The 27,269-nt window shown below is 37.2% G+C and overlaps 6 protein-coding genes across 7 annotated transcripts; all 6 read left to right on the top strand.

Annotated features, from left to right (window-relative positions):
- Nucleotides 1–3,173: 3,173 nt before the first annotated feature.
- Nucleotides 3,174–10,954, top strand: LOC145894498 (nostrin-like). Of its 2 annotated transcripts, none has more exons than XM_082983110.1 (16): nt 3,174–3,292; nt 3,397–3,482; nt 4,338–4,484; nt 4,720–4,801; nt 4,968–5,030; nt 5,582–5,677; nt 6,247–6,381; nt 6,646–6,735; nt 6,955–7,074; nt 7,478–7,663; nt 8,224–8,352; nt 8,526–8,634; nt 9,042–9,179; nt 9,828–9,968; nt 10,089–10,190; nt 10,720–10,954. In XM_082983110.1, the coding sequence occupies exons 1-16, from the start codon at nt 3,266–3,268 to the stop codon at nt 10,830–10,832; spliced, it is 1,764 nt and encodes a 587-aa protein (XP_082839236.1). In that variant the 5' UTR covers nt 3,174–3,265; the 3' UTR covers nt 10,833–10,954. The 2 variants fall into 2 exon arrangements, with proteins under 2 accessions (XP_082839236.1, XP_082839237.1); XM_082983111.1 differs by having other exon boundaries at nt 9,828–9,980.
- Nucleotides 10,955–12,595: 1,641 nt separating this feature from the next.
- On the top strand, nt 12,596–15,118 carry LOC145895019 (uncharacterized). The gene is made up of 4 exons (XM_082983758.1): nt 12,596–12,985; nt 13,263–13,407; nt 13,610–13,716; nt 14,654–15,118. The coding sequence occupies exons 1-4, from the start codon at nt 12,734–12,736 to the stop codon at nt 14,903–14,905; spliced, it is 756 nt and encodes a 251-aa protein (XP_082839884.1). The 5' UTR covers nt 12,596–12,733; the 3' UTR covers nt 14,906–15,118.
- Nucleotides 15,119–16,932: 1,814 nt separating this feature from the next.
- On the top strand, nt 16,933–19,955 carry LOC145896050 (ADP-ribosylation factor 1-like 2). Its single transcript, XM_082984856.1, has 4 exons — nt 16,933–17,111; nt 17,187–17,297; nt 18,427–18,551; nt 18,914–19,955. The coding sequence occupies exons 1-4, from the start codon at nt 16,967–16,969 to the stop codon at nt 19,076–19,078; spliced, it is 546 nt and encodes a 181-aa protein (XP_082840982.1). The 5' UTR covers nt 16,933–16,966; the 3' UTR covers nt 19,079–19,955.
- LOC145896052 (ADP-ribosylation factor-like) lies at nt 19,955–21,755 on the top strand. Its single transcript, XM_082984858.1, has 4 exons — nt 19,955–20,126; nt 20,247–20,357; nt 20,428–20,552; nt 20,765–21,755. Exons 1-4 carry the CDS (start codon nt 19,979–19,981, stop codon nt 20,921–20,923), a joined length of 543 nt encoding a protein of 180 aa, XP_082840984.1. The 5' UTR covers nt 19,955–19,978; the 3' UTR covers nt 20,924–21,755.
- A 24-nt stretch (nt 21,756–21,779) lies between these two features.
- Nucleotides 21,780–24,344, top strand: LOC145896051 (ADP-ribosylation factor 1). Its single transcript, XM_082984857.1, has 4 exons — nt 21,780–21,937; nt 22,615–22,725; nt 22,889–23,013; nt 23,427–24,344. Exons 1-4 carry the CDS (start codon nt 21,793–21,795, stop codon nt 23,586–23,588), a joined length of 543 nt encoding a protein of 180 aa, XP_082840983.1. The 5' UTR covers nt 21,780–21,792; the 3' UTR covers nt 23,589–24,344.
- A 1,336-nt stretch (nt 24,345–25,680) lies between these two features.
- Nucleotides 25,681–27,166, top strand: LOC145895441 (ADP-ribosylation factor 3-like). The gene is made up of 3 exons (XM_082984248.1): nt 25,681–25,837; nt 26,557–26,681; nt 27,002–27,166. The coding sequence occupies exons 1-3, from the start codon at nt 25,681–25,683 to the stop codon at nt 27,164–27,166; spliced, it is 447 nt and encodes a 148-aa protein (XP_082840374.1).
- Nucleotides 27,167–27,269: the final 103 nt, after the last annotated feature.

The following is a 27,269-nucleotide window of genomic DNA, read 5'->3' as shown; positions in this document are numbered from 1 at the left end:
TACAAAGTTGTTATCACAAAGCTGTTTTCTTTGCCCCAGCGGGCAAGATCAGTACTTGCCCGATGCTAAGAATGCAATACCGACCCTCGAGTTTAATATCGCCACTCGCACTTTGCCATTGTTTCCTCACAATCGGCTATTTTGCCGACAAAGCGAGCAAAAATAACGGAGGGCCAAATTTTAACGCGGCCTCACTTAATTAATTGACCCGTTATGTCGTCACGGAGTGAAAGTTACGAAACCTGCGGGCAGGAGCATCACGAATCGGTTAACCTCGCCAGGTGGTCAGGCCTGAACGGTAACTGTTACTTCACAAGCGCGTTTATGACGTCACAAACAATGGTTAGGTTCATTGAGCGTTGAAGCCCAACTGCTGGTAGAATCTTCTGTCTGGCGCGTCTAGTTCCGTTTGGTTTGGTTTTATTTTTGCATACGCAACCAAGCGCGACCAAACAAGGAACGGAACACGCTTGGATTGGGAGGCAACACAAACAGACGATTTAATGAAATACGAGTGATGCGCAAGCCAGAACCCGCTATCCCCACAAGTATTCAGCAATTAGACTTACCGAAACGTGTTCGATTTTGAAGCGTAATGGAGATTGTGGCTTCCTGCCATTACCTATATGCGCTGGATAATTATGACATTGCCAGAGACAGGTTGTCGCCAAACAGCGAGCTATTCGCCAAGCCTACGCCACACAAGCCCCCATAAGGACGAACCGTTTACGCCAAACAAAAAAACACCCGCACTTGACGGGAGGTAGCCATCATGTACTTGATAACAGACGTCTCATTTTCTTGCAAACGCTCCTGAAATCGCGCCCGGCGAACCACAACCACTGTCCGTCACGCATCACTTCACGTTGGATATCATTTGAAGTATGATTTACTTGCTTGGCGAACCCTTGAAACAACAATGCATTATTCCTGCTGGTCAGGATCGTGGTAGGGATCTTACGACCGATAATATTGGCGTTAGCTGTGGGTCATGAGCGCCCCCTAAAGGAGTAAATATCTTGTTCGTTTTTGCCGCAGTTTGCCCCTAATGTTTATCGGTATAGCCTATATAGTACGTATATAGGAATGAGCCTCTTGATTCTGATACTTATACAAAGCAAAAAACGAGATCTTGAGTTGTAAACAGCACATCATAGGTTCGAATTACGGTCTGGCAAAAAAGTTTTATGGTCAAAAGTTTATGAGAACACAGGAAACATATTTAGTTTTAATTCCGAAACAACAAATGTTGTGAAGACCAAATCTACTGCAGAGGAAATTGCAGCATATTTGGCCCGTTGACAATTGAAACAGAAATCTGGCACAATATCAGTGGTACAGCATTGCCAGCAGTTGACATTGACAACCAAGGCTACCTCCGTAACGGTTTTAAAAGCATGACATCATAGACCATAATTACATGGTTGCTTCGAGTCGGCGCCATTAAATAGCCTACGCAATAACAAGGCACGCGAAAGTTCGGCGTAGTTGTGTAAGTGGTAATTAACTATCCATGTCTCGCCTTATACCGGAATAGTTGTTTACAAGTGGCGAGTGACGCAATATATACAGTCGGCGTGGTCGCAGTTTGTCAAAATGACCTAATTGTATATATTTACATTAAGTTAGTTATGTAATGCAAGGTAATGAGTGTGTTTAATTTTTGACTCGTGTTTGTTTGTCTTGTTTTAATTATTAAATAGTGGGTTTTGAACTTGGGCCTACAATCCCCTGGAATGGTATATAATGGGCGCTGTGGTGTTGGATTATTTATTTCCCTTACTTTATTCGGTCCAGAATAATTGAGGGATAATTTGCGGAAAACAAATGACAATTTTATTGCATTTGCTATTAATTTATGCACTTCCATTTTTGGGGGTTTATTAAACAAAGTCTGTGAGAAACGAAACCAGCCTTTACGCCTTTGTGATATAACAATAATTCACAACGTCCTTTTATTTCTAAGGGTCAATTTGTTTTTGTAACATTTGTAAAATTTGACATCACCTCTGAAAATGGTTGCACCGTTTTTCATAGGCTAACTTACAGTTATAACATGAATCAGTATTTTACAAAATTAAAATTTAATCAATATTTGGGTATAAGTGAAACGCCGCAAACCAAGCAGAGGTGAAACAAACGGAACAAAATAAATACTACATCCCCAAAACTTTTTCAGTGATACACGTAACACAATTTTGAGCGCACAGTTTTTAGTACTTCAATTTGCATTTATTTGTTCTTATTTCTGTAATAAAATAAACAAAACTACTAATATTAAAATTGGAGGGACGAGGTTGGTTTGTTCGAAGGTTTTGACGAAATTGTATCGCTGTCAACCCGACATCAAACCTGTCAAGATAGTCTCTGTCTGACACCACGATGGCTGCAGGTTCCGTCACCGATGGTCTGTTCTTGGACTGTGTGAGACCACAAGTTATGATCTATGAGACGAAAAGCCAATATATAAGATCACATTGCGATCTGTTAATCCGAAATCCAAGATCTGTTTATTTGTGGAAAGAGTGGCAAACATAGGGCGACATCAAATTCGAGGCAAAAACAAAGAGATAATTGCTGCGATTACGTGACAAAGGAGTCTTAGAGCTCAAGTTAAAAGACGTAACGCAAGCGAGTTAAATAGAGAAGGCGTCAGAAAGACGGGGTGTAAATGTAAAGGGTAGAAAGCGGTTTCAAAAGACCAAGTTTAAACAAAATAAGAAAATGTTTGAATCATCCCCCACAATAAATTAAAAAACAGACAGTTTTTCGGACCTTTAACATTTTTTTGGCATAATAAACATACTGGATCGCTTCACTACGAAGGACTTTATTTGGCTATTACAGGCAAGCTGACCATAACGGTGAAGCATGGACCCGCTGTCCCAAAGTCATGAGTTCAAACTTCACCTGGAGCATGAATTTTATCGTATCTTGTTCCGATTTACAGAAAAAAAATAGTTTTATAGCTTGATTGTGACAATTTATATCTACCGCAAAACATTTGTCTCTATTTTTAGTTGTCTGCAAAAATTGGCAATGAGATAATAATAAAGAGTATAAAAAAATACTATTTTCTCTTGATTGCTCGCTAGTCATAGAAATCATTAAAATAAAAACAAACTTGCAAACCACACCGCTGCGGAAAAATACATTTTTTCTCGCATGTTTATATTTCGTCGATTTCTCTCTTCAACATAAGGATTTATGAATTAGAGTGGAAGTCTGACAGTTTCGTTTATAAAGGCTGTTTTTGACCGGGAATATGACTAATTTTCGAAATACGTTTATGGTGAGTCTTATTTTGGTTGTTGAGAATCTGATCCACTATATTTTGTACTCTCTTGAGCATTCATTAAGTGTGAAAACTAACAACATGAAACATGACTATTACAGGGAAATGTTGGCTTTGATGAGTTAAAACGATTCACAAGACAAGGAACGGATTTTGGACGAGAAATTGTAAATGTTTTAAACGAAAGGTAAAGTGCTTTAAGTTTAAACAGGCAAATTGTGTTTTTCTGATTCTATAATGTCTAACCATACTAGAAAAAATGTCGTGCACGGAGGATATATCCTCCGCACACTTTTGCGAAAATTTGCCGATAATCCGCGCAATATTGATAAGCTAATGCATTAACATACGAAAAAACGATGCGATCGTCCGCGCAATTAACGATCGCCGAAACAAAATCCTCCGCGCAAAAAACAAACTTTCCAATCTGGATGTCTAAGCTGCAATTGTATGGTTTGTGTGCTAAATGTATTTTACTTTTCAGTTACTATTAAATGGAAAATCTTGTGCAGTAAGGTTTAACTTGTGGCCAGTATAAATGTTTTTTTCAACTAAAAGTATCTATTCACAAGTGGAGTAATTTTATTTTCAAATGTTGAAAGTTCTTATTTTGAGATAAAAGTCCTGTACACATGTCATCATTTCCATTTGAACACATGTTCATCTTCAGTGCATGTTTGACTAACTCCATCACAATGTCACTGAAAAGATTCATAGCTCTGTTATTCCATTCAGAATTATACATACATTCCTGTTTTTTGTTTATTCATTTGCTAGCAAAGTTACGTATTGCAAATACTCAGAATTTGCTACAGTTGGGTCAGTAAAACGAATAATACAGCAGTGGTGGAATTTCATAGAAGAACGATGTAGAATTAATACAATAGTAAACTGACAGTATAATGCTATCTACTGATTAAACCAATATATACATGATTGATTTGGTCTGCACTCATTAGAAGGTATATCGTGGCATATGCTATGACACTGAGTAGCTTGCGATCAATCATGCACTTTGAATGATCTGCAATATTTTGTTCAGAGCAACATTGGAACAGTATTATGCCAAAGGATTGCGGCGGCTTGGTCAAAGAATTAATAAAGCAACTTGTGGCATTCTTGGTTCTGAACTTAGTAATGCTTGGAAAACTGTGGGTGTAGAAATGGAAAAAGAATCAGAAGTTCACAGGTTTGGATTTAGTGTGGATTAATCAATTTTCCGGTGACATCTCTATTTAAGTTGGCATTGCCTGTTTTTGCTTTGTACAAAGTGTATTGGATGTTGCTTATTTATTGTTTTGTTTTAAATGTTTACTCGGGATAAATTTTATCATTTTGTTGCACCATTTTTACCTTTTTTTTTGTTAGAGGCAAATCAACAATGACTTCCATTTTTTTTACTTTTATTTTCCATGATTTTTCAGAGATTTTGGGATAAATTTAATTGAGGATTGTGTGAAACCCTTGTCGGGGCTGACAGAAGGTCAATTGAAACCTAGAAGAGTGGTGTGTGGATTATTTGATTTTTGGTTATACTCACTTTTATTTATTTGCAGTATTAAGTTTCCTTTTTGTGCAACAAGGCCTTTTAACAAAACAGCCTTAATAGAAAGGCTTGGACTTTCAAGTTGTATTGGCTACACCTTTCTGAAAATATTGTTTTTTGCAATAGGTGGAACAGAAAGTGGAAACAACAGGAAAGGCCTGGTTGGACAGAAACACTGAGCATACAAAGGTGGTTTATGAGTTTGTTCAAATGTTCTGATTGTGTCTATTCTGTGTGGTTTTTCTCATTTATTCATCTCCATGTGGCCGTTACGATTTCAAACACAAAAGACAAAATTGTCGGTTTAGCCCTAGGCAACAATTGCTAGATCAACTGAATAGTGCTTTATAACATAAGTGCCCATTCATCATTGTGGTGTTAAGTTTGTATTGCTTACCTTAAAAAACCCAACATAGTTCATAATTTTAAATATTTCTATTACATTTATTTTTAACTATACAAAAAAATTCACATTGTTAAAAAATCTTGTGTCCAAATGTAGTTTAATTCTTGAATACAAGTTTCACTAAAAAAACATCAAGTTCTTTTTCTTGAGTAAGAAGTAGATATGCTTTTGTTGGCGTAACATGTTTGATTAAATTTAACTGCAAAACTGTGTTTTTTGCCATTGTAGTTGAACATGAAGTTCTCCACCTGTGTCACATAAAACAAGCAGTATAGGAACAAGATTGCCTTCAGAAAAAAATAATATATTGTTCAACTTGTGGTTAATTTTACAGATTAAACGAAGGTTGCATACCTGTATGAGGGAAAATGAATCTCTGATTGAACAAATCAATGGACCCAGACCCAAAACTGAAAGAGACCAGCAAAAAGTAAATGAATTTAGCATACCGGTGGCTACATGGGGATTTAGCTATGCTTGCCCTGCAATATTTATTTTTTGCCTATGTATGTACACATGTAGGAAATTGAAAGTAAACATTGGGTGTGTTTTAGTTTTTTAATTTTGGTGCCATGTCATGTAATAAGCTTGATCTTACTTATAGTTTTCATACAAAAATGAAATGTTGTTGTTTTTCTCATTTAACAATATTAGGGTTTTTGGTTGCATGTACGTTTTTATTTCTAACAATTTATTACCCAAGATCCAACATCTACATTTGTAAGTACAGCCTTTTTGTGCCGAATAAAAAAGGCAGTTAAATTTCGAAACCACTAGTTACATCTTAAAGGTATTATCAGTGTAACCAAGTTGCTTTGTCAGTGGGCTTTCGCTGTATAAAACAGTCAACAAAAAACTTCATTCATCCACCAAGAGATAGGATGTAGGCCGCTAACAGTTGGTGATGTAACCATTCCAAGTGTCATGTATTGTCGTGGTTCTGCCAATATTGACACAGTCACGCTTTACTGCCTTCACATGTGACTTCTTTTATGACAGTTACTCATGAAGAGACAGAAAAGTGAGGAAAGCCTCCAGCGAGCTGACGGGGAATATTACAACTCACTTGTACACCTTGAACGCTCACGACAAGAATGGGAGATCGCCAGTTTCCAATGCTGTGATGCTGTCGAGGTGAGGTTGCCTGCACTATCCCTTACAGAGCACTTCATTGGTCGCATTAATAATATGAAGAAGCCTCGTTAAATATTTGTGTCATGTTATCCATGATTCGATACACCATCTGCGCGTGACGCACTGTTTGAGAATCTCGGCAACACCCTTAACACATTGGACTGTCTGTAACATAGAAATTTGTTAGATGTATACATGTGTTTTGTGTACAAAGGTTTTGTGGTGTAGCCCGTTGTAATTTTGTCAAAAAACTATTTTTATTAGAATATGGAAGACAATCGTTTTAGGACGTTGTGCCGCGTTGTTCAGAAGTACACCGACAATCTTTACGAGATCCCCTCCAAGCTAAAACTAGTGAGTCAAACATTAGTCTGTCGTCCCCACATTACTGTCTATTAGTTTGGCAATATGGTCAACTGATAACAATGTTTGCATACTTCTTTTACGCATGTGAGTTATTAACAAAAAATCATATAATCATTCCCATTTTTAAGGCAATATTCAGTGCTGATATAGCAGCTTTATTATTAATATACATGTTAAATATTGACATATTCACACCTTGTTATATAGACGTGCAAAATTATTGATGAAGCAACTGACAACCTTTCACCTTCCAAAGAGATTCAAGTAGTTTCCGACAAACTCAAAGGAGTCCCTTACATGTCAGAACAACTTCTGTGCGATTACTACGTAAGTATGGGTGTTTTACACCAGTATCAGTTGGAATGTGGGGCATATGAAGGTGCGCAAAATGCTGTGACTGACCGCCATACATGGTATCATAACATTTGTTCTGAAGTGTGCATTAGAGATGGATCAATTGTAAATACATGGGTTGAAAGTTTTGTGGCTAATCTTTTCTATTGTCAGCGATTGCTTCCAAGGCTTCGTGGGTCTTGTATAGGTCGATATTTCGCGGAATCGGTTTGTTTTCGACTTATAGTTACAAAACTCTGTATAATGTGTACTACTAGGACTAAACGCTGCCACCCACCACCCAGCCGAAGTTCTAAACTTAATTAAAAAAGCGCACCAGGCGTAGCGAAATACTTTCAAAACCGCATAAGAATCACTCACGCTATTGTTGTTGTAGCAAGAGAACTTCAGCTGCTCTATGAGCGTTGATCGACGAAAACGCTCCGTGGAGAAACTTCTGGAAAGATATATCCACGACAGCCACAAGGAGCGAACGCACAGGGATGGAATGAGGCGTCTTGAAAGCGCATCACTTAACACAGATGCCGAAAACCAGGAGGATATGTCCAATAGACTGCTGCAGGTAACACACAACAGGGCTGTAATAGTGGTAATCAATTGTTAAACTGTATTGCATCTTTTTGGAAGCAAAACTACTTGTATAGGTCGGGAATAGTATGGATTGTGCCCAAAATGCAAACATGGTAACCATATCTCATTGCACATGGTCAGTGATTTACTAAGGTAATAAAAAAACACAACAGTATAAAATGCCAATAATGTTATTGATTATTATTGAGCATTTGTCATTACACCGATTCTGTTAAATACCCCCTCTGCCACTTCTGTTGGTGCCATTTGTTGAGACGCATTCCTTGCATATTTTTTCAATGTCAAGGCACGATTGTGTTTTGCAATTGTGCATTTCAACAACAGTAAAGTGATCAAAAGTCCACCCACTGCGGGTATTTATAATTCTCCCGAAGTCCCCCACATATAAAGTGTACGCACGTCGAGCCGCAGTTAATTTTAGCCCCCGCTCAATGATCTACCAGCAATGCGCCGCACTTCTACCCATCAATAATTGACACATCGTAATATTCAACCACGAAACAATGTGCTTTATGACGTAACGACGTATAGTCATCAGCGATGTTGACCTTCCTGGATGCTATCCGCCACAAGCTAAACTGCACGCTCGCATCGTTGGATGGCACCGCGCAACCTAATCACCCACTCTCGAATAACATTGAAAGACACACGGACAAACAGGTAATGTCAATGTTATCAACACTTGGTATTTTTTTTACAGCTTTTTTTTCTACGTTAAAAAAGTTTGTGTGCAGAATAGAAATATCTCAAAACCGCCGTAAACGCGTTGAACTTTACACATTTGTTGCCCAGGGCCAGACAAAGCAGCCACAATTTAAAACTTTTACTCTCAGGGCATTATGTACTCTGTACTACGACTACGTCCTGGAGAAGCCGAAGAGAAATTGTCAGAACACAACGGGGAAAGAAGTTCAACAAGAAGCAGCAAGTCCAAACCTAAGTGTAAGTCATCTGTGTGGTTCATTCAACGATAAGTGCATTTAAAGGATACAGTGTTTAGTATACATCCTTTACAACATTAATGGTGTATTATCCGTTTTACGGCAAATTGTGTATTTTTTTCATGTTGTACGTTTTATTCTGGGTTTAGGATTGTATAATTTTGTTAGCAAGTCATGGCTTATCTATGAGTGGATTTACCTATGGAGTACTCCATTTATTGCGCTACAAAAATTTTATTTATTTTTCAAAACCCACACAATGAAAATTGGTTTAATGGGTTAATGGGCAAATTCAAATGAATCATTAGGCATATACCGCAGAGCTGCAAACGAGTTATTGCCAAACTTTTCCATCAAAAAAAGCTTTAGCGCATTATGCGTGGTACTTTAACATCCCAAATATCACAGCTTCATCTTCGAAAAGTCGAGCTCCGACACGGCATCGCTCCTCGTCAATGGAGAGGAAGAACTACACCATCTCCTCATCTACGAACCACCATCATCACCATAAACAGAAAGTGTACGATACTGTGTCTGCCGCATCAGGTTTGTTCGCTAAACATCACACACCATCTGTTATTTGCTATACCGCCCGCAATGTTGCAACCCCAGTGAATCGCAAATACGGAAGAACGTTCATTTGTTCAATGTTGTTGATGAAAGTTGTGGCACTCCGTTTCAATTGCTTTTTTCGCGGAGTTGTTTTAACATCACAAAGTGGAATCTAAAATTCCAAATGTTATTTTCGTAGCAAAACAAATTCATTATTGTTGGTCAAGGATGGCGTACCGCTGACAAAGTAAGCGGCCTGTTGTCGTTTTGAAAATTTGCATTAAAACGTATAGGGTGCTGGTTATAGACCATCAGCCTTATTTAAATCTATAGCAGTAATTAAATTACTCGTTTATATTTCATTGACATATATCATTAATTCTGCAGCCCGTTTTTTGAAAATTCACATTAAGTTCTCATTTTTGATCACGTGTTTAACAAGGGTTGCCATCCCTGCTGTAGATAGTAATTAAATCAATCCGAAAAATAATTGCTAAAAGTGCTACCACGTGGTTTGCATATTTTATTTTTGGCAAATCGAAGTTGATCAGACTGATTACGTACAGTGTGTACGGTAATGATATTGTGACTGTTTTTACCTTTAGTTTTCTGCCCATTTACGTTTGTGTAATTGCATTTAAGGCCTCCATTCCCAACGACGTTTTAGCGACGTCAAATCGTCGTCGTCTTCTGCCATGTCACCGACCACATCCACACCTGAAATCAAATTGACGTCAACGCCACCTCTTTCCAACACCACAAGTCCCAACAAAGAAAACGGAGGTACAGGCGCCTGTATATCTGAGTATCGTGTGCAAGTCATTACGATTTCTCCTATTTTTTTAACCATTGGTCTCGCACCTAACACATTAGACTGGCAAATTCCGCATTGTTTTTTTTTAGTATCGTCTGATGTTGGTTCGGACGGAAGCACTGTTTTATGCTCGTGTATTGCTTTGTACGATTACGCTGCCACCAGAGAAGATGAATTGTCAATACATGAAGGTGGGGTAATTTGTTGCTGCCAGATCCAGCGTATTCCTGCTATTTTTTCCAACACCAGTTTAAAAAACGGTGTTTAACCCTTAAGCCAAAAGTTTTGATTGTTTGTGTTTATTTAATAAAAAACTGTTAAACACAGGAATCGCGTACGGTCACCCGTTGATTTTTTGCATGCTTTTTTATTGCTGTTTGAAGTGATTTTATGTATTGAACTGATGGTACGTGTTCAGCACTTTTAGGAGTTGAAACACACTTATGCGTTTTACTTACTGTAGTTGCTGGTGCACTATTTTTGACAGGCTAGGCACGAGCTTTTGCAAGCTTATTTAGCATCCACGCGTGCTACAGAATCAGATTTTTTGTCAGTCTGTGAAAACTAATGCACGAGCAACCGTAGCAATTATAGACCTGAGACTGACACGGCGTGCTGCAGAAATTTTAGTTGCGCTTTGTAAGTGAGCGCCAAAGTTTCCTGCAATCACGAGTTTTTGCATGCAACAGTTGAACGTAACATTGTATTTTTTGCGTTTAGGTGACATTATAAGGGTGTTTGAAAAGCGGGAAGATGATTGGTGGAGAGGGGAAGTGGGCGACAAAACAGGACTTTTTCCCGCCAATTACGTTGATGTTGAAATCAGCGTCTGAACGCACTTTTTCTTCTTTAATTCCTTTTGTTCTATATATGAGACTTCTCGTACATCGCGTAATTGCCATTTTTCGACTGCTGCCGCTATACAAATCACAACGTTTTTACAATACAACTATTACTGTTTGTGGTGATACTGGGAACACAGTTTTAAGGCCGCATCTCTCAATTAAATCCCAAAAATTGAGTTTTAGAAGTCATTTGTTATTGTGCACCTGGTTACAGTTTCTCTTGTTTGCCAAAAACAATTGCCGGGTCTGATGACTCATGAAGGGGGACTACTATTGCTGAACAGAAAAAAAATTGATTGCAGCTGCATTAAGACAGCACATTGGGGGGTTTTGCAAAGGCTAACTGCTAAATTGTCAGTCCTAGGGGGTGTACAAACAGCCCCGGTGGGGCCCCAAGACATCTAATTCTTCATGAATTGTGTAGAGGAGGGTTGGTGGCTTCACTTAATCGCAAATGGAGGTAACTTTCTGTGATTCATTTTTTCACAAAACAAACCTACACTTTTTTCTGCTTTTTTGACCAAAATAATGGCCAACAGAGGGTCAAAATGCCCCCGGGGGAGCAGTTTAAGTAGTTAATGCGATTATAAATTTGGCCACAATTCCTTGCCAAGGGTCCGCACTGACAGAAAATCACAAATTGAACATACTTTCTGTGATTCATTTTTTCACAAAATCAACCTCAATATTTGGGTAGTTTTTCAGCTACATGTACAACAGCACCCTCTACCAATTTACTGCCTGACTAATAACCCTGAAAAACAAACTAAAACTGCTCCAAACACGCTGAAAATCGCCCTGGCAACAGCCTGTTCATCTGCGCTCATTCAACCAAAACACTGGCGCCCATGCATGACCCATTGCATTGTTACACATAATTTTACTCTGTTACGCAGGACAGAGTTCGAGAAGGGCAATTCCCAACCGGGAAAGTCTTTTCCATAGAAATACAGAGATGCGGCCTTAAGGACAGCAATTTTGGTTTACGCCAACCTTATCTCGTGCTGTAGCACACCGGGAACAAATATAGGTCTTTATTGTATTAGGGTCGGTAAATAAAAAAAATCTCTAACGATAATCACTGATTTGTTCAATGATTTTAAAAGTAATAATAAGAAACTGTGCCGAAAACCCCTTTGATACGTTAACCTCGTGTAGAAATCGTTTCTGACTAGGTCACGCTTCAATGCATAACAAGAAAAGACAGCTACTTGCACTTGTGAATTTGTCAGATGCGCAATGCAGGTTTGGGTTTGTCTGCTGGTTAAAGTAGATTATCTCCGTAGATGGAGATGTGTGACATGTGGCTTGTCATTTAATGAATAGATATGTTTTCGATAAAATAGCGTCCAACTTACTGCCGGTGAATACCTCATAAGCTGCATACACCTTGTAACAAAAAGGTTCTTGAGGCCTTTTCAGTGTAAAATCAAAGAGTGTTTACAAAAAAAACATTTTAATGGCAAAAGAAACACTAGGCGACCAAATATGTTTTTGTTACAACCTAATTTATGTTGTTGTTTCATTCTCAAGTTAAGTAAACAAGCTACAGCACAAAATATCACAAATTTTTGAAGTATCAAATTTTGTAAAACAGCGCGCATTTGGTCATACAACAACTTACGCTAGCCTATTTACATTTCCTGTTTGTCCAACAAGCTCTTTCTTTCTATGCAGTGAAGCGTGTCCGTGAACGAAACCAACTCAATTGTCACGGCATTGTTTCTTATCGTTATTTAGAAGGCTGCCTTGCCACCAACGAGAAGCAAGGAAGAAAAGCACTAACTCTCACGAAGAGTAGACGATACGACGAGTGCTCGTAGATTAGATTGCAGCCGTATGTGGGAGTTGCAAATTAGATATAATCAGTGTCTACTGGACTTACCAAGATGAAAATCATTGTCGCTGGTAGACCAAAAACTGGTACAAAGTCGATTTGCAAAGCGTTAAAGTTGTTAGGGTATGATGTCTACGATTGGTTAGAAAACTACTGGTTTCTGAACAAAGATTGGACCAAGCAATTCGAAGAAGGTATTAGAGTGGAGGATTTGCAACGCATGCTGAAAGAAGTTGACGCCGTCACAGATTCTCCCGGGGATATCTTTTGTGAGGAATTGTTGGAGGCATTCCCTAATGCCAAGGTATCCAATGATATATTTCAAAAAGTTTACTTGGTATTAATGCGGGCCCTTAGATTGTCAGCAGACACTATAACCATCTAAAAACTTATCATAACAAAAGCAACGACACCGTATAAGCATGTATGTTGTCACCGCCAAGTTACATCTTGTTGGCTATGTCACATGACCTTATATACCGAATGGACATTTAAATAAACAATGTAATCTTCCGTGTTATAGGGACAAACGTGGTTTGTTATTTTTGGGTCGTTTAATTTTCTGTCCGTATCCCATTTAGGTTATTTTATCAACGAGGAATGAAGATGACTGGTATGAGAGTATAGTTAACCAGTTCAAAATCGTGAACAACGACTATTTCGTGTTCCTTGCCCAAATGTTAACGTACACTGGCTGGAAAGCGCACAGATACCGCTCGTACATGGGTAAGTACCCGAGAAACTGATTTAAACGTGAATGTATTTAAATCTGGAATCTACTATGACCCCAGCAGAATCTCGATGGTTTTATCTTTGTGGAGACAAATATAAAAGTCATTTGTGAAAAAGCCAAATAGTTTTCTTTTATTCAATAGATTCTGAATGCTTTATAGCCATATACTTTTATCTGCATTATTATGTATTTCAGGACAGCACCTCGGCACAAGCAGCCGTTGGCCACGATCTTATTTCACGATATTTTGTGAGGAACATTTGAAGAGACAGTATCGCAAACACAATAAAAACGTTGAAAGGGCAAGTATATATACATAAAAACAGAATGCTTTGTAGCTGTAGAGGAATCTAGCCCTCGGTTAGGCATTGTTTTATTATCTGCGACAGCAAATTACTTTGGTTCGCATATATCATGAAGCAACAAGGCTCAGATTGAAGTCAGCAGATTTATTTGTAAAAAATCGATTTCGCTAAGTAAGCATCGTCAGTTTCTAAGTAAGCAACAAATTTTCCACCCGTTGGACGCAACACCGGTCCGACTGGAACAGGGCAACCAGCGATATTGGGAAAAATGACAAAACGGCCCTTCTTCACCATCACACTTCCAAACACGGTATACCAGCTCGGCGCCCACCCATCGAAGCCTGTTTCTCAGTGACATTCGTTCAACAACCGGAGACAAAGTCTTTAGATGTTTGTGAGGCCAAATGGCTTCATATGACGCAAGCATCTATAAACATCCAGAAAATGATTTTACCGAGAATTAGATAATTTTTATTGCATTTCGATTTTACCTTTTACTAATTATATCCTATTTTCAGTCGCATTCATTGCTTCTGGCACACTCGTTTGTGTTTCAGGTTTTTACGATCACGTGTGAGCGTGTTATTTCCTTATCTCCGCTATCACCTTCTGTAGGTTCGTTACTACACTGTAGTTCACAGTGTGAGCTTGATGTGATAGCGTAAAGAAAAGACTCTCCGTTGCAAGGGTGATTTTTGTGTGCATTTTATTGCTTTTACTATTACTACTACGTAATTTTTGCAGAAACTGACGATGCTTACATAAGCGAAATCGATTTTTTACAAATAAATCTGCTGACTTCAATCTGAGCCTTGTTGCTTCATGATATATAAAAACAGAATGCCAATGGAAGTTTTTGTGACTTTCTGTCGCGTTAATGCGCACACAAAGGTATTTTTCGGATACAGCACGAGTTACATTACCCTTTTTACAGAACACCCCTGAAGGACAGCTTTTGGTTTTCCAAGTGGCCGAGGGCTGGGATCCGTTATGTAAATTCCTTGATGTCCCGATTCCGGACATTCCCTTTCCACATGAGAACAAAAAAGCTAGCTTGGTTGACGATTTGCGAGTCGAGAACGCCATCATGAGGCAAATTGAACGGGAATTCAAGCTTTCTCTGGCAATCTTAGCTTGTCTGATTGGATTTTGTGTCTTTAAGATTGTTCAATGGATATATTTGTAAATTTGATGATTTTGTAAATTTGATGCCATGACAAAACCGCAAAAAACTTTACTTTTGTTGTGGATTTTCAACGGCCGTCTGTGGAAAATTACCGATTCTGAAAAATTTTGTTGGGATTATTTATATTTAGTTCGCGTGAATTGACGATTTCATTTGTTTATAGCCTTTCCGATCGGCTACAAAAGTTTTTTTGTGGGGTAGAAATCTTTTCGTGCTTTCTGGGCTGTTTTGCAATAAAATTAATAATCGCGCTTCCCTCAAATGTGTCCGGTTCTTAAGAATGTCATGCATATTTAATTTGGTTCAAATATAGCATACTTCTATGCAGAGAGGAAATTGCCATTTTAAAGTTTATTCACCCAAAGGGCTTTGTGGCCGTGCTTTTTGTACAACAACTTTACATTTTCTCTTCACCCATATAATATAGCTGTTCAGTTTGCTGAAAGCTGTGCGGATTTAAAACTAATAAGTCGACGATGGCGTAGGCTAAGCAACCTGTATAACTTCATGGTCCCATTGAAGGATTTGAAAGGACGCAAATGCTTGTTTTTGAAAGGCTTCCAACATCGACACCAATGGTTTGTTTTTGGAGCTAAGTTTCGGCCAAAACCGAGATTTGGACTGATTGTGTGTGAAACCACAAGTTATGGTCTATGAGACCAAAGCCATGATCAGTGAGATCACATTGCGATCTGTGGGACCGAAAACCATCTCCAATATATAAGGAGACATCAAAGACAGGGCAGAAACAAAGAGGTAATTGCTGCGACAAAGGAGTTTTAGAAGAAGTAGCACAAGTAAAAAGACGTAACTCAAGCGAAATAACTAGCGAGGGCATCAGAAGGCGGGATGTAATTGTAAAAGAGTAGAAAGCGGTTTCAAAAGATCAAGCTTAAACAAAATATTAAAATGTTTCGAAGTATGACAATTAAGCCTACAGATTCGCTATAGACTTTGAGAAACACTTGGAAACTTACAATAACCGCTGCCCACACTGTTGAGAAAGTGAAATGATTGCATCTCAAAACGGTAAAAAGACAAAAACAGAGCATATCATCATTTGTTGTGTTTTAATAATGCTACTAAAGTTCGTACCCGTGATCGTGCTTTTTATATTATATTATTAAACTTGCCGTATCAGTCTATATGTGTTAAATTCTTTCTCTGATTGGCACTCTATATTATATGAAAGTGCTTTTCAAAAGTTATAACTATGATTTTGCACTATATTGTTTGAATTACTCTTATAAATAGATTACTTCGTATCTATTGTAAACAAGCGTTTCCTAAAAAAAATTTGCAGCGTATGTAGGCTATAATCAATTAAAGATTTATCATCTGCGAATGATCATCAATTAAAGGTTTAATCAAAATAATTCTGATTTAGGGTTGCTCGTTAATAACAGGATAAATGCAATGCAATGCAAAATTTCACTTTGTATTCTGCATAAAAAAAAATTCTGTGGCGCCAGAAATGAATGAAAAGCAAAAAGTGGTAAAATCCCCATTTGCCGGCTGAAACTTTCTTAATTATGACGTCACAGTAAATTCAGGTCCCGTGACGTGGCACGCCGTACTTCCTTACTGAAACGGATTGTGATAAATCGGTCAACGCCTCGACTGCGGTTGTTTGTTTTATATTCTTTGGTAAATGTTGTGTGTGAAGTAAATTTTTATTATAACCTGTAGTATTATTGTCAAGTTCAACCTAGCTTGTTGTATTCTGTAAAAAAAAACATACTGAGCAGTAACGTGAGTTAGTTTTCGTGTATTTAGTGTTATTGTAGTATCTGCTGTAGGCTATACAGTTGAAAACAAAACACAGATTTTTTGCCTACGATTTTAAATTTGGCTTGAGTTTACTTATCTATAAGCACACACACAACATACATGAGGTGCTTTCATCAAGTTTCATGTGGTAATCTGTGTGTTGATAGAGCATTTAGTGGTTGGTTTGTATACTTTTCATTCACTTTCTGTTTGTTAAAAAGCTCTTAACGTTGCAACATTGTTTTCTGTTCAGGATAATATTTAGGGTTTGAAACAATTTAGCCAAAAAATATGGGTGCTTTTCAATCTTTATTCAAAAGCCTGTTTGGGAAGAAAGAGATGCGTATTCTGATGGTGGGTTTGGATGCTGCTGGAAAAACAACAATTCTTTACAAGTTAAAGCTTGGCGAAATTGTTACAACCATTCCCACAATTGGTAATTACAAGATTTGTGCTTTGACTGTAGTTTTACCAGTGTTTTCAAGCAATATCTGTGTTGTAAAATTGTCAGGTTTCAATGTTGAGACGGTCGAGTACAAAAACATCAGTTTCACAGTTTGGGATGTTGGCGGTCAGGACAAAATCCGACCCTTGTGGAGACATTACTTTCAAAACACACAAGGTAGGCTAATTGTATTTACTACACATTACTCATGTGCATATTCCACCTACTTCTGCGTTTTTATTTCTTTTCATGTGGTTGTATTTGGTTGTTGGGATATCTATATATATATATACCATAGGTTTTTTTATTTCAATGAAAAATTTCAGAATGCTAGTAAAAAAGTCAGTCTTTTCGAATTTGTTGCGGATATTTACCATGCATTTGTACAAGTTTAACCAAAACACAAAAACTAATCCATTGTTACAAAATGATGTGTTAGTATCTCAGAGAGTATTACCGTATTTTACGGACCATAAAGCGCCCCCGTTTATAAGGCGCACTGTCAATAAATTGCTTTGATTAGTTTTTTGTTCATACATAAGGCGCACCGGGCTATAGAACGCAACGTATTTTAAGGAGTATGGGTTACCGTATAAAGCTGTATATATAAGCAGTATTCGCATTATACAATTATGAGGAGCAAGAGAAATAAAAGTTTACTTGTTATGTAATAAACGTAAGCAAGTCACAATAGTACAATGAGCAAAAGAAAAAATGAGCCTAGTGAATATCAGTTACTGGTTGCTTTTATCGTAGTTTATTGTGTAAGACGGTGGTTTATTTATATAATAGTATCGGTACTGGTTTTGAGTGTAGGCAATAAAGCACTACTTGATCCATACATTAGGCGCACCGGCTTATAAGGCGCATGATCAATTTATGAGGAAAAAAAAGGATTTAAATTGTGCCTTATGGTCTGTAAAATACGGTACACGGCAATGCACATCCTGCTGCGAATCATCGACTATCGAGACCTCAAAAACAAAGCATTACAAGGCACAACGCACAATAGCATTTTAACGTTTGGCATAATTTCCTTGTGAAAATGCATTTGGGCATTTTATTTTTACTAACATTTCTTGAAAAAATCAGTCAATGACTGACAAATGTCACAAAAAAGCAGTATATATACCAATAACCCTTACAAATATTCTAAGCCAAGGGTCAGCAGTCTTTGTGCGCTGTTTTGGAGAATTTGGTGATTTTTCTTCTTATGTAGCTTGTTCAAATTGTTGATTGGAAAGTTTGTTGTATATAACCTGTGGTCCTGTAATATTTATTCAAAATATAACTCCTTTTCTTGAAGGAATCATTTTCGTGGTTGACAGTAATGACAGAGAGAGAGTTGGTGAAGCTCGTGATGAACTGAATAGAATGTTAGCTGAGGATGAACTGAGAGATGCTACATTGCTTGTGTTTGCAAACAAACAGGTTTGGGAGTGCATAAACACCTAGTTTTTTTTATTTCCAGGGTAGGTGGCTTTATTGTAATGTAATAATATTTTATTCCTTTTCAATGGCAAAAAACTTTAGTTTTCCTTAACTGCACACTGTATATGTCACGATAGTCTTTGAATTAAAAAACAATTAAATTTCATATTGTGCTTTGTATTTAACAACTGTAAATTTTTATTGTTTTGCTTTTTCTGGGTTAAAATTGGTTCTGTCTGGCATCTAAAACTAGATTCAACCAAAGCAAACCGAATAAAACTAGATTAAACCAAAGCAAACCGGATAAAACTTGATTAAACCAAAGCAAACCGAATAAAACTTGTATATTACTTATTGTTAAGGATCTTCCAAATGCACTTTCTCCTGCTGATATGACAAACAAGCTTGGTTTACACAACATGAAAAACAGGTGTTGGTACATGCAGGCAGCTTGTGCCACATCGGGCGAGGGTCTTTACGAGGGATTGGACTGGCTTTCGAATCAGTTGAAACATGTCAAGAATTAAAATGCCTGCAAGTTTTTCTAATGTTATGCTTACTTTTTAGTTCTAACAATTCGTTGAAAAGTTAGAGATATGCCTACTGTGTGTTTTGCTATTTTTTAACAAATAGAATCAAAGAAAGTTTAATGAAATCTCCATCATGAATTATGTCATTTAACAATGAACAAAATAATCCAAAACACAATTTAGGTCAGCCAATGGAGGTCAATCATTTTTATAAAATCACAAAACACCACTTTATTTATTCCCGCATGGAAGTATGTTTATTTGTAGGTTATTTGATATGTTTATGGTGACCAAGTCTCAATATTTAGGTATATTATTTTTGTTTTCACTGTTATTTCCAACAGAGGTTGGTCATGCAGTTTTCGTAATATCAATGCTGTGTTTCTTGTGTCATATCTTTAAAGCCAACTAGAACATGTTTTCTGGTGTATGTGAGCAATACTTTTAATTTCGAACAAACTGGGCATCCCTAAATGTTTTCAGAGCATGTTACTTTGTCATGAGTGCTATTTTGTAAAAATAGGCTGTTGTGTCACATTTTTCTTCACCTTTGTATGTTATGTGCTTGTTAACATTGTGCTAAATAATTGTGATGGGTACAATTTGGTGACTTTTGTCATCAGAATTGTGTTTTAAGCTGACAGCGATGATCGTATTTAATCTTTAATAATACGTGTGATTTTATTAGACAATTTACCACTTTGGCAAGTTCTGCACCAAGGTGCATGCTATGTCTCATATCGACAGTTTTCCAATTTTACTTGTTTTGGCCCGCAGCCAATTGTCAGTTTGTTATGTATTGTGTAACATGCTGTTTGTGTCTGTGCTGCATCAGTTTATCTTACCAGTCAACATTTCTTTTCCTTCACTCTAGGGGTGTAGTATAGGGCTGCAAGCATGGGTCTGTCAATTAGCGGTCTGTTTACAAAACTGTTTGGGAAGAAAGAAATGCGTATTCTGATGGTGGGTTTGGATGCCGCTGGAAAAACAACAATTCTCTACAAGTTGAAGCTTGGTGAAATCGTCACAACCATTCCCACAATTGGTATATAGAGCTTTTTAATACTTTTTACGGATTATCTCTTTAAAAATATAGAGAATAACTAAAACATTTATTTGCATAAATTTGGTGAATCTTTAAACAAGTAAAAATATTTTTTAACAGGTTTCAATGTTGAGACGGTCGAATACAAAAACATCAGTTTCACAGTTTGGGATGTCGGCGGTCAGGACAAAATCCGACCCTTGTGGAGACATTACTTTCAAAATACCCAGGGTGAGTAATTTTGGGATATTTGCGATTTTGGACCAAAGAAAACAAAGCTATGTTCAAAAACTTTGTCTAGGTCTGATATTTGTGGTGGACAGCAACGACAGAGAGAGAATATGTGAAGCTAAGGAGGAACTGGATCGAATGTTAAACGAAGATGAACTTCGGGATGCGGTTCTTCTTGTGTTTGCCAACAAGCAGGTATGAAGTGTAGTAAAGAAATATATTTCAGACTGGTAATGAAGCAGATCTTAATGTTATGCTTAGTTGTTTCGCGTCAAAAGGATAAAAATTTTCCACTTCCTATTGTCCAATAAGTGAACGTATTTAATTTATTTTATCCTACATATTTTCTAACCACTATGAGGTATAAGCTATGGGTGGAAATAACAATTTAACACCTTTTTGAAAAGGATTTGCCCAATGCTTTCAATCCTTCTGAGGTGACAGAAAAACTGGGACTGCAAAATAAAAAAAGAGCTTGGTTCATCCAGTCCACTTGTGCCACCAGTGGCGATGGACTTTACGAGGGTCTGGACTGGCTTTCCAAAACCCTTGAGAGCAAAAAGTAACAACTACTATTCTTGACCTACTGTTAGAAAGTTAGCCAACGAAATACCAATGTCCAGCTTCTGTGCACAAGTTGTGTGATGCTGGTAACACCCATATTTGCATAAATTGTGTTGTGCAAGTGTATGTTTCTTGATGCAATATTTACCTTGCTTTTCCTTGGTTGTTTGGCTTATTGTCGCACAAATAACAAATCCTGACCAAAGAAAAACATGTTACCTACGTTTTAGATAATTGTGAATTGATTTACTGTAAATTTAAACAAACATGTCAAGCTCTTCATGCTTAGTTGGTTGGCGACTTAAAATATTTTTGCAACATCACATGTATTTGAGTAAAAATTTTAAGATTTATATTTTTCCAATATATATTTCTAGTTGTCTGCCTTGGCATTGTCAGCAAACAGTTGTTCAACTATTTGTTATTCTTAAATTTATTGATGGAGGGAAATCATTCTTGGTTTTTACTGATATATTTCTTCAATATGTCTTAGAGGAATTATTGTGTTATAAATACTATGTTGCACTGTTAATTTTTTAGAAAATATTTTTGCCGATGACATAGCAATCAACTGACTTATCCAGAAAACCTTAGAAAATTTTATTTTCAAAATTTTTATTAGCTCCGCGACCTTTAAAAATGCTTTTCCAATCCCACTGGACTTGTTTTTGTGTGTGGTGTCCATTTTCATTTGTAGCAACATATTCGTGGTGCTTCCATAGTAATCTGTGTGTTGATAGAGCATTTAGTCGTTTGTTTACTTTTCATTCACTTTCTGTTGGTACTCATGTTTGTTTTAAAACTCCTAATGTTGCAACATTGTTTCTTGTCCAGGATATTAGTAGGGTTTGAAACCATTTAGCCAAAAAATATGGGTGCTTTTCAATCCTTATTCAAAAGCCTGTTTGGGAAGAAAGAAATGCGTATTCTGATGGTGGGTTTGGATGCTGCTGGAAAAACAACAATTCTCTACAAATTGAAGCTTGGTGAAATTGTCACAACCATTCCCACAATTGGTAAGTTGTAAATGTGTAAACTAGTGATGTACTGAATCGTCTAAATTCGGTTCGGACCGAAACCGAATATTCGGCAGTTTTGCCAAATAGATCGAATCTTTAGTGACGTCACGCAAACTCGTGGTCATATGCTGGACAGCAACACAGACAGTCGTGCTACAACATGATAGTTTTTCAATTATTATTGTAGTTCTTTGGGTTCTACGCTTGTCTTTGGTAGTTTTCAAGTGTATTACAGATCTTGTAGTGGACTTTGACAAAACGATAATACTTCAATAAACACTATTGACTCCTGTTTTTCAAAGAATAAATGCTAAGACCTACCTCACAAAAATAACGCCTCCGTAATAGTTCTATTGATACGTCACTGAACAATCACAAGGCGTTGTTGATTCCGCGTCAGTTTTAGTGCGGTTTGTAAGATTGTGTGAAACGTAATTACACAGAAAAGACGAGCTTTGCGCCCAAAACGCCGTTATCTTCCACAGTATTGAATATTGTCCATGTGGTCCGCGCGTTTTGTTGGTATTCCAGAACGTTTTTCTTGAACGTAATAGTTCGGTTTGGGCCGAAACCGGTGCATCACTGGTGTAAACTAACCAAAAGTTTCATTTCTGTTGCTCTGTATTGTGATAGCAATTGAAAATTGACATGTAGAACTGTTTGTTCTGTTAAAGGTTTCAATGTTGAGACGGTCGAGTACAAAAACATCAGTTTCACAGTTTGGGATGTCGGCGGTCAGGACAAAATCCGACCCTTGTGGAGACATTACTTTCAAAACACACAAGGTAGTATAATATGCTGTGTGGTTATACTTGCTCTGTTTTCACACATAACCTAATTCACATCATGTATGAGCAACAAAGCCAATATTGTTTTAAGTAACCCGCAGACATGGCCGCTGTTTTCACCTTTTCTGTCTCACCAATTGCCAAATTTTGCATTGGACAGGTTTGATTTTTGTGGTGGACTCCAATGACAAGGAGAGAATTGGCGAAGCACGGGACGAATTGAATCGAATGTTAAATGAAGATGAATTGCGCGATGCAGTGTTACTTGTGTTTGCCAATAAACAGGTAAAGTTGGCCATCGTTTGGAAAATATGTATCGTATAAAGGTCGCCCAAATTTAAACTATAGTATTTCAACCCCTCGAAACCATTTGATAATAGACAAAGTAATACAAACATATTGACAATATTTGAAATTTCTATTAATTCGGCTACATTGTATAGAAAAATGTAACAGAAGGTTTCTACTGATTTGGATAGCATCTACCATGTAACCTATTCAAACATATTTCAAAAAACTATTTTAGAAATGCAAACAGGACGTTGTTTTTAATTTTTTTATCAATTGTACCCCACAATGTATGTGTTTATAAATCGATGCCTCAAATGTGTTTGGCAGCATTGGAAAAAACAAATGTTTAGGTGTAATTTTTCCTTTTGTGGAATCAGCGCCTCTTACTGGGTGATCTTATATCGTAGGATCTTCCTAATGCCCAAAACACTGCGGATGTGACTGAGAAACTTGGTTTGAACGGCTTGCGCAGCCGCCGGTGGTACATCCAAGCAACTTGTGCCACATCGGGCGACGGTCTCTATGAAGGTTTGGATTGGCTCTCAAACGAACTGAAGAATGCTAAATAGTTGTTACACGTGTGACTGTGGTGGCGTACTGCCCCCAAGCAAGCGCCAGTGTTCAATATGACTTATTGCACTTGGGAGTGGCTGTGCAACTATATCTAAATGCAGTTCTAATACAATGTGGGCTTTCATTGTAAATATAGCGACACGTTCTTTGGATAAAATCGCCCTGGTCCGTTTGTTCTAATACGTATTGTAATGCACATGACGTTTTCTGCATACTCTTTTCGTATATGCAGTTATGTGTTTATCTTTGATCACTATTTGTATTGTGCGTGTTGATTTTGTTGCATTTGTTAGACCAAATATAAGCACCAATTTCAAGCAAAAATATTGGACTCCGTTTCGCCCGTTTGGCAGATATTTTATGGAAACACATTTTCTTTGCTTTGGTAGTTACGGCGTGATACCAAAATATGTGTTGCAATCCTTGTTCGTTTATACTTTTTATAATATTGATACCATGTCTTGTTGACTTGCTGACGAAATAGCCAAGACGCACAAAAAAATGTTACACCTTACCAGTGGTGCGGTTTGGAAACGGCCCTGCTGTAAGGCTATATGTTAACAAATTTATGAAATATTGAATGAAGTGGCCAAATTGTTGTTTTGTGGTAACCACGTGTACTTTAAAGTGATGCTCTGATTCGTGCGTCGGAAAAGTATCTTACAGTGTAGCCGGGAAAAATCTACCGCATGTGTTGTTATTGATGTTACTGCAATGAACGGCTTTTTAAACAAAAAGATTTGCAGCCACTCAGTTTGAATGAACAAACTTAATAATGCTACGACGCCACAAGAGTACATACTGATCCGCATTTTGAGATAACGATGGGAAGATTAAACATTTTGTCAGTAAACAAGCAGGTTCAGCTGGGACTTTTTTGTCTCCCGTTTTGAACTCTTAGTGAACAACTGACAGCATGAAACAAAGAATTGGTTTTTATGTAATAGTACAAATCAGCAATAAGCGTATAGGAATAAAAATACAACCGTTGTTACATTGGTGGATCAAAGACGAACAGGGCCGGTCGTAGAAAATGCCGGGCCTGATTTAAAAACAACATTTCGATGCCCGCCTGGCCCAACGTAATAATTTTGCTTCCTTTAGTTTGTTTGATTAAAATTCGTAATATGGTAACACCTTGATCAGAATGGTGACATGCTACAATTTATGAAATGCTCTGATTCACACTAGTAATAGACTAAAGCCAAACTGCTATTGTTCGCAACACAGTTCACACGTCCCGTGATGTGCGTTTGACTTTCCGGTGTTTGGTTGAGTTGTGTGTGACTCAAAATGTCACAAATCTAAAGTTCATAACACCCAGTAAGGAAAATGTCACACCACGCGGATTATATTCGGCTTTGTGACGACATAAGGTTATTCACCTGCCCCTGTTTGAAAACCAAAAAGATGTACACGTTTTGCGTTAGTAGTAAAGTCACAACTCATATGTATTGTTGTGTTGTTTTTAAAGATGCGTTTTGTATGTTTTGTTAATCGGATTGTGTTGGCCCTGCTGTTCAGCGGGAATATCATTTCCTGCAACAAAATATCTTTTCATGTAACGATGTTTGTCACATCCGGGACTGGCGTAAATAATTTGTGACAGGCCTCATATTAAAATGTGCAAAATTCGTAACATCCTGAACGACGAGTATAGTTCACGAAAGTGGTAAATTAGGCGTCAGTTTAAGAACCACATATAGTCTGCGCGTCTTTTTGAGTTTCAAGCGAGCCACGTAAAAAAGTTAAAATTAAAACATTTTGAACTTCTTAACATGGAAGCAAATGGCAAGAGTTTGCCGCGTAAATGGCGTGATATTGCTGCATGCGTGTGTTGGCTGCTGTGCAATGTTGTTTTGTGTAGCTATGTTAGGTTTTGGCAATATAGTTATCAGATGTAGGGGAGACCGGATATTTTATGTCGCAATTACGTATAGTTAAAACAAGCTGTACCCGATCTACTAATCACATAATGGTAAAAGAATTACGACACATGAGTATGTGTGTGTTTGTTGAACATTGGCCGGCAAACTTTCTTGTGTAGGTAATTATTACTAGGTAATATAGAAAACTTAAGGGGAAATTATGACCAGTTTATTTCTAAACCTGTTGCGAACCAAAGGCCTGTTAAAAGGCGAAAATAAAATTCGAATTCGTATGTTGGGTTTAAACGGTGCTGGAAAAACAACCATCCTCAAGAAATTTAAATGTGAAGAAATCATGACTACTGATCCATTAATGGGTAAATGCTGGATAGCAGCAGGATGCTGTTTTATTGCTGTAATTGGTACCTCGGTATTTTCTGTTTTGCTTTTTCTAAAGGATGTTTTTGGCTACACAATCTATGCTTTTGCTGAACGCACTTTTAGTTTAGAAAGTCAAAGAACCATCTTGGTTTTACGAGTGCTCTGCTTCAGCGTACTTTTGTTTTGCAGTTTTGATGTGATTTTTGCTTTCTTTTTCAAAAGGCAGAAAAAGCCAATGAAAAACGATACCAAAATTTAAAATATTTTAAAAAAAATTAAATTGTTTATTCCATTAATCGAGATAATTATGTTTCAAAACAGGTTCTAATGTTGAAGTAATCGAATACAAAGCCCTGAGTTGGAAAACCTACAGTGTTGGTGGTACGATAGAAAATCCAGATTTGTGGAATGATTTCTTGCAAAATACTCGGGGTATTGACGTGTTTGGTAATTTTTTTAACGAAGCTTGATTTGTAAAAATATAGCCTAGATTAGATTCATCAAATTCTCAATTTCGTTGTAGGCCCTAGTTATTTTTTTTTGCTGAAGTTTTACCAAGAGTCGCAAAAATACCTGTTTATGGTAATTTTTGACATTCACAATAATTTTGAAACTGATGCACATATTTCAACTCATATACAAGCTTCAAAAAGATTTTAACTAATATTCGTCAGCATATTTTTCATTAACCTGGTTCGAAACACTCTTTTTGTAGCATTAGTTTTTGTGGTGGATGCAAGCGACAGAGAGAGAATGGATAAGGCAAAAGACGAGCTGACTAGTTTGCTAGCTGATGATAGACTGCGAGATGCAATTTTGCTTGTTTATGCGAATAAACAGGTATACCACTATGAATAAGGTTTATTAACGAACGCGTGTATATTTTTAATGCAAAAAGGCTCGGGCAAAACAAAACAATTTTTTATTTTTTAAAAAATATTCCATTTTTACTGTTTTAATGGGGATGTACTTCATCCGTTTGATGCCACTTGTAGTAAAAATCGGTTTTGTCTTATTTGACCAAACAACCTAATAAATCATAGACAAAAAACGCATTATTAAAGCATAAGATAAAAATTTCGTAGCCTATCTTCCAGTATATGTAGGCTTAGCGTTTCGTCACTGTGTTTTCTTGCAATCCTAATTTATCACCATTGCAGGATCTTCAAAATAGTTTGAATGCAGCTGAAGTTACTGACAAACTGGGTCTGCATCAAATCCGATCCCGCTCGTGGTACATTCAAGCAAGCTCAGCAACAACAGGTTTAGGTCTTTTCGACGGCATTGACTGGCTTGCAAACGAAATTAAAAAAAAGAAAACCTGACAACCTGTGAATGAAATAGCAAGACTTTTATACACCCTTTCATTCATTTCATTCAGTCACACTTTCATTTGTGTTTTCGTGATTCAATTTTTCCCAATTATCT

This window comes from Ascidia mentula, chromosome 3 (genome assembly GCF_947561715.1).
Source record: "Ascidia mentula chromosome 3, kaAscMent1.1, whole genome shotgun sequence".
Lineage (NCBI taxonomy): Eukaryota > Metazoa > Chordata > Ascidiacea > Phlebobranchia > Ascidiidae > Ascidia > Ascidia mentula.
This window is presented reverse-complemented; position numbering and strand designations above follow the sequence as displayed.